This window comes from Camellia sinensis, chromosome 1, assembly GCF_055761805.1.
Source record: "Camellia sinensis isolate YWXY chromosome 1, ASM5576180v1, whole genome shotgun sequence".
Classification (NCBI taxonomy): Eukaryota; Viridiplantae; Streptophyta; class Magnoliopsida; order Ericales; family Theaceae; genus Camellia; species Camellia sinensis.
This window is the reverse complement of record NC_138961.1, coordinates 73960737-73967446: the sequence shown is the minus strand read 5'-3', so window position 1 is coordinate 73967446 and position 6710 is coordinate 73960737. Positions and strand designations below refer to the sequence as shown.

Genomic DNA, 6710 nt, shown 5'->3' with positions numbered 1-6710 from the left:
GGTAAAAAAAAAAATTTCGAAGGTTAGTTATATGTTTGTTATTTATTGTAAATATTCACATTGTATTTTAGTATGTGCTTTATTTTTTCAAAAGTTAGTTGTATGTTTGTTGTTTACTGTGAATATTCACATTGTATTTTGATTTTCATTTAGATTTTTTGTTGCATTGTTTTTAAAATTTTCAAATTATAAAAAGGTTCAAAATTTATAATTCGAGATTTTCTCCATGAAATGTGGGAGAAATTTTCTCCTTAGAATAAGGGAGAGATTTTCTCTATGGAATAAGGGAAAGATTTTCTCTTTAAAATAAGGAAGAGATTTTCTCCATAAAATGAGGGACTATTGTTATGTATTAGTTTCAAAATAGAAACATATACAAAAAAATTAGAAATGATGATTTGGTCATAGTACATTAACAATAATGCTAGCAACTCCAACCACACTCTCTACTTTTCACTAGCTAAAGTACAAAAAAAGTACACTCTTTATTTTGCCTAATTACTTTAGCTATTGTGTTCTCCAACCACGCTCTTTATTTTAGCTAATCATTTAAACTAACTTAATTAATTTTTAAAATAAAAAAAAATGCTAATTGTTGATATTTTACTAATACAAATTTGCAATAATAATAAATTTACCCATACAAACATACAAAACCTGTAGAATGAGGAGAAAAAAAAATACAAAATACAAAATAAGTTATTCCGTAATTCATCAAACAGAATTGAAAAAATATATAAAATTGCTACATACACACACACACATATATATATAATCCCAAATCCAAGACATAAATATACAAGAATCTAAAATATATACATACATAATTGTTTGGAGAGCCTCTGGGGCTCTTCAATTGTAGCCACCAAAAAAATAGGATGGTAAAGTAGCTAGCCCAATAGCTAGCCCATTGGAACTCAAAATTAAACTTACATTGGCTAAAATGCCTAACAAGCCTTGTTTAACTATCCCCTTGGAAATGCTCAGAAAGCTTTCATGGCATGACATATCACTTTCCTGGGTCCACTGTCATAAACAAATCATTATAGAAAAAAGAATTAAAAAAGAAATAAGAATCTGCAGAGTTGTCCAAAAATAGCGAGATCTTCAACTTCTTCTCTCTCACGTCGCTTTGTTGGATCAAAGTATTCGTTCGTCTCTCTCTTTACAAGTTCTCTCTTCGTGGATTTGACTAGGTCTCTTTTACATCTCCGATAATTGACTAAATCAATGATAAACTAAACCCAAGAGAAGAATCGAATGAAGACTCTTTCCGTGGCCTCTCTCTTACCTACAGATTTCGGTCAATTATTCATTGTTGCTTCATATTTTATTTAACCTATGAAGGCTATTAGTGCTCAACTTTTGTTCAACTAGATATGTCAGTATGGCTGGTCCTCTTGTTTACTATTTTTATCATGATGGTTTCAATTCAAAGTGTATGTGGGGATGATCTTCAAAAAATATATATCCGAGATGCCTATGTGCTTTTATTGCTTTTAAATTGGGATTGGGCATAATTCTTAGCATACATTGTAACAACCCCGACCCTTAATTAACGTTAATTCATGCTTAAGTGTGCTTAACAAGTGATTAAGAAGAAATCATGAGTTAATGACATGTGTGTTGCATTATTAATGTGTCTCTATCTGTTTAGCGTAGAAAGATCTGTTTATGTTTTAGTTACGATTTGTGAATTGAAGGCCTTATCGGCATCTGATACAGAAATTGATTTGATTTATATGTCCATCTGGATTCATAAGATTTTATGGTAGGTTTAATTTAAATTCGATTTGGGATGATTAAATTAGAATAAATAAGGTTGAATTATTTGAATCCAAATTAATTACAAGTGTGTCATTGAGTGGGCTTATACAAATTGTTGCACACCTTATACATATTTTGACTTGTCATTTTCCATCCTCAAGACCCAAAACGTGAGAGAGAGTGAAGAAGGAAGAATTGGCTCAAAACTTAAAGAATTTGGGGCTCAAATTATAAGATGCTAGGAATTGTTGTCATTGATGAAGATTTAAGAGTTTTGACTGCAACCATTGTAGATTCAAGCCTCTAGGTAAGTGACTAAACTCTAAATTGAGTAATTGAGTTAGATTCTACAAGATTATTGATGAATTAAGTAAATTCATGGTAGAATTGCATTAGAGTTGAGAGACTTGGGCCATACCATACATGTATGTGCAATTCTTCACAATTTGAACATAACTTCAAAGGATTCTTTCATGCATGTATTTATTTCATCTATGTTTTGAGAATTTATCATGTTTTCTATCAAATTGCCAAATTTAATCTTGGTTTGAAGTGTTTGAACTCAAGGGAGATCATGCATGTTGTATTTATGTTTTATTCATGAAGTTTTAGTAGGAATTGTGTTCAATTGGCATGCCATAAGGCCATGGTTTCTTGATATATCTTTTATTCATGTTGCTTTAGGGTCTTCGTGTATTTTCCTCAAGTTTTGGCCCAGAAAAATTGAGTTTGAAGCTTTAAAGGTTGAGTTTTGTGCTTGAGGATCAATTTAGAAATTCTAGATTTTTGATCCACGCTCGAGCGGAGGACTTCAAGCTCGAGCGTATACTCTGAGTACATGCACTTCCGCTCGAGCGTTGAGAGTCATGCTCGAGCGTGAAATGCATATGCCCAGAAGTTTATGTGTTTTGCAGTCCGCTCGAGTGAGGGAATCCGCACTCGAGCGAGGGTCTGAGTCTCACGCTCGAGCATGGGTCGAGAGTCCATCGAGCGTGAAAAACATGCAACCAGTACTTTTTCAAGAGTTTATAGTCCGCTCGAGCGAGGGAAGTCATGCTCGAGTGGAGCTTCATTGTCTACATGTCCGCTCAAGCGTGGACCCTATTTTCAGTAAGTTTTGAAAAATATTTTCCAGCACATTTTTGCATCCTCATTCCATCCTAGGCATTCCTAGGCCATGTTAAGACTCCATAATGAGGATTAAAAACTAGAAAAACACTAAGAACAGATGAAATAAGTTATGTACAATTCGAACGTGTGTTTCAAGTGTGTATTGGTATGTATGTTCATCTAGGTCACGCGCCTCAGGACAAGTGAAGTGCCACCTTACCATCTAATTAGAGCCATCAATCATCTGTGAGTAATAACTTTGTAAAGTTATGTTCAATGTTAAATATTTTCTGAACATTATGACATGAAATGATTAGTCTTCTGAAATGCTATGCTATATTTTGAATGAATGAATGATTATCCAAGATTCTGAAAGTTGTTCGTGGCATCCTTAGCATCATATACTATACGTCCCTTCATGGGTCATCAGAAACGTCTCTGTGCACATGAGTCATCAGTAAGCCTTCATGGTAGTTCCTTTGTGGGTCATTGGATTTGTTAATGCTAATGGATGTGTCACGTATTATGATATGATACATGTACAAGTTTTGACTACGAATGTAAGAATACCTATGAATCTGCTCTGTTATGGTAACTAATTATGTGCAAGGCTTTGTTTCCGTATGGACATTATTCAATAAAATCTTTACTCTGTTATTATTCACTGGGCTTTAGTTCACTGTTTATGTTATATATGTAGATGAGCAAGCACGTGATCAGGCCCAGAGTTGATGGCCTATGCTTCAGTTTTGTCAGCCAACCCTTGTGCTTCCCAAGGAGGTTCCGATTGAAGTCAAGTTTCATGGCTGCTTTTGTAAACACTTTATACTACATGATGTTTAGTCAGGATGTCTTTTGGCATGTACTTGGTGGTGTCAGTATTGCATCTTGTTATAAACAAATTTTACACGGCTCAATGAACTGTATATATTTTATATATTGCTTCCGCTGCCCCTCTTTATATGCTATTATGTCATGAAGCCTTTGGTAATCCGAGAATTACTGGCCGGTCTCGATGCTAAACCCATAGGGGCGGGTTTGGGTCGTGACATACATAATTTGTAAACAACAAGTTTAAAATATACTATATATATATATATCTCTCAAAAAGAGTATATCATATGTAAATTATGATCAAATAACTTTCAGTCATAATTTAATGGATCAAAACCAAACACCTTTAAAACATAATTAAAGACCTCTCATAACTCAATTATAACCAACACCATTAGGGGCGGAACGAGGGATTTTGTTCGAGAGGGGCTAATGTATATGCATAAAAAATATTGAATTAATTTTGATACATCACTAATTGAATATAATTTCTTATACAAGTGTTGCTAAAGAAGTATTTCATGAGAAAACTAAATAAATCTAAATTATTATTTTTTTTTTAGTTTTAGTTTTGAACTATTAGATTTCAGTTTATAATCGGTTAAAACCCTATTTTAAGCGATTTTATTGATTGATATAATCTAGTAAATAAAAATTGAAAAATGCATAAAATCCCCCAAAAATACTTAAATTACACTCAATGCCTTTGAAAGTTACATATTAGTTTATTTGTTTAGAAATAAATCAATTAAGATCTAACCCCTTCCATGTCATTGTGAATAAATTTAACAGTAAAGTTTTAGGTTCTCTAAGATCATCCTATTATACATTTTACAAATATTAATAATAAAAAATTGTTAAAAATCGATGGAGGCCGAGGCCTCTCTTGACCCCTACACAGTTCTGCTCCTTAACACCACAATGTGTCATAAACCATGGGTCATAACCAAACACCACTTGAGGCATAACCAAACACAATAAAACTATCTTTAACCTTCAAATCTGTAAAACTCTTAACTAATATGAATTTTAAAAAAGGCAATAGAATGAAAATAGTACAAAGAATGGTTTTTATCAATTTATTTGTAAATTAAATAAAAAGTATGTATATTTCCATATTCTAGTTAACAGCTACATGTATGAATTATGTTTCTTTTTAATTGAAGAAAACTGGCCTAACAAAGTAGACTTTCTAATTTATGTTGTTTTTGTTTTGTTCATTGACTATTCTATATGTTTTGTTCATGGAGGAAATATCAAGTGGTTCTGAAAGTGTTGGCTTAAATGAAGGTCATAATGAGATTGAAATAGAGAAGGCAAAAAGTGTAGAAGATCCTAAAGTGGGAATGTTGTTTGATTCCATTGATGACCTTATTCAATTCTACCAAAGGTATGAGAAGGAAAAAGGTTTTGGCATGTGTATAAGAAGCTCTAAAAAAGTAGGAGGTGAGGTGAGGTATGTGACAGCTGCTTGTAATCATAGTGGAAAGCCAAAGATCAAATCAAGCAAACTCCATCAATTGCATCCACAATCAAAAACAGATTGCAAAGCTAAGATTTGTGCAAATCTATTAGGTGATGGAAAGGGATTTTGAGATCTATGGTTCTTGACCATAATCATGGGGTGAGTCTAGGAAAAGCTCGATTTTATAAATGCCATAGGGTTCTCAATTCAGCTATGAAAGGGAGGCTTGAATTACATGCTAAAGCCGGTATTAGAATGAACAAGAGTTTTAATTCATTAGTGGTTCAGGCAGAAGGGCATGAGAAATTGACATATTTAGAGAAAGATTGCAGGAATCATATGGATATGGTCAGACGCATAGAGCTTGGAGAAGGAGATGCTACAACAATGAATAATTACTTTTTGAAAATGCAAGCTAACAATTCTGAATTCTTTCACATGATGGATTTAGATAAAGAAGGTTGATTAAGGAATGTATTTTGGGTAGATGCAAGGAGTAGAGCTGCGTTTAAAGAGTTTGGTGATGTAGTTACCTTTGACACAACATACTTAGTTAACAAATATGCAATGTCATTCGCTCCTTTCGTAGGAGTGAACCATTACGGCCAATCAACATTACTTGGGTGTGGATTGATCTCAGGTGAAGGCATAGAGACCTTTACATGGCTATTTCAGACATGGCTCACATGCATGTCTGGATGTCCTCCTTCTGCAATCATTACATATCAAGATCAAGCAATGACAAATGCTATAGAGGTTGTTTTTCTTAATGCACAACATCGGTGGTGTTTATGGCATATCATGAAAAAGCTACCTGAGAAATTGAGAGGCTACAATCAATATGAAGGAATCAAGTTTTCAATGAAAAATGTGGTTTATGATTCCTTAACTATAGGAGAATTTGAAGAAAGTTGGGGCAAATTCATTGAGAAGTATAAACTTCAAAGCAGTAAATGGTTATTTAGCTTGTATGATGAAAGGCATCGTTGGGTGCCTATATTGTGAAAGATACTTTTTTGGTGGGAATGTCAACCACATAGCGTAGTGAAAGCATGCATGCATTTTTTTATGGGTATGTAAATTCCAAGACCACATTGAAACAATTTGTAGAACAATATGAAAATGCTTTGGCAAAAAAGTTAGAAAATGAGAACAATGAGCACAAACATATTTGATCCCTTGATAGCTCATTCAAAAGGGCGCCCACCATTTAAAAGGAAGCAATCTATGGTTGAAAAAGTTACTAAGAAAAAAAAAAGAAGGAAAAAAGAAGACTGATCATAGCCAAACTTGTGAGGAAAATGTGCACAAACATATTGTGAGAAATTCGGAGAAGATCGTAGTGTTGATGAATTTTATTGAGTATTTATAATGGTTATACTATTGCTCATAATAATTGCTAACTTTGATTACTTTACATTTGTGTAGGAGTTGTAGGACGATGGGACTATGCATGGTGCAAGAGTTGTTGAACTTGTAACAAAGGAAAATATTCACTTAAATAAGTAAAAAAAATTTAGTGAAAATGTTTGTA

General features: G+C 33.3%; 1 protein-coding gene across 1 annotated transcript; it reads left to right on the top strand.

Moving 5' to 3' along the window:
- Positions 1 to 5311: 5311 nt before the first annotated feature.
- Positions 5312 to 6181, top strand: LOC145802254 (protein FAR-RED IMPAIRED RESPONSE 1-like). The gene is made up of 2 exons (XM_082894955.1): positions 5312 to 5636; positions 5766 to 6181. Exons 1-2 carry the CDS (start codon positions 5312 to 5314, stop codon positions 6179 to 6181), a joined length of 741 nt encoding a protein of 246 aa, XP_082751081.1.
- Positions 6182 to 6710: the final 529 nt, after the last annotated feature.

What these genes read in the sequence shown, in the direction of transcription:
- LOC145802254 (XM_082894955.1), top strand. Translation starts at nt 5,312, where the DNA reads ATGGTTCTTGACCATAATCATGGGGTGAGTCTAGGAAAAGCTCGATTT. An exon ending in GATGGATTTAGATAAAGAAG is followed by an intron (nt 5,637 to 5,765) that starts GTTGATTAAGGA and finishes CTCCTTTCGTAG; the next exon opens with GAGTGAACCATTACGGCCAA.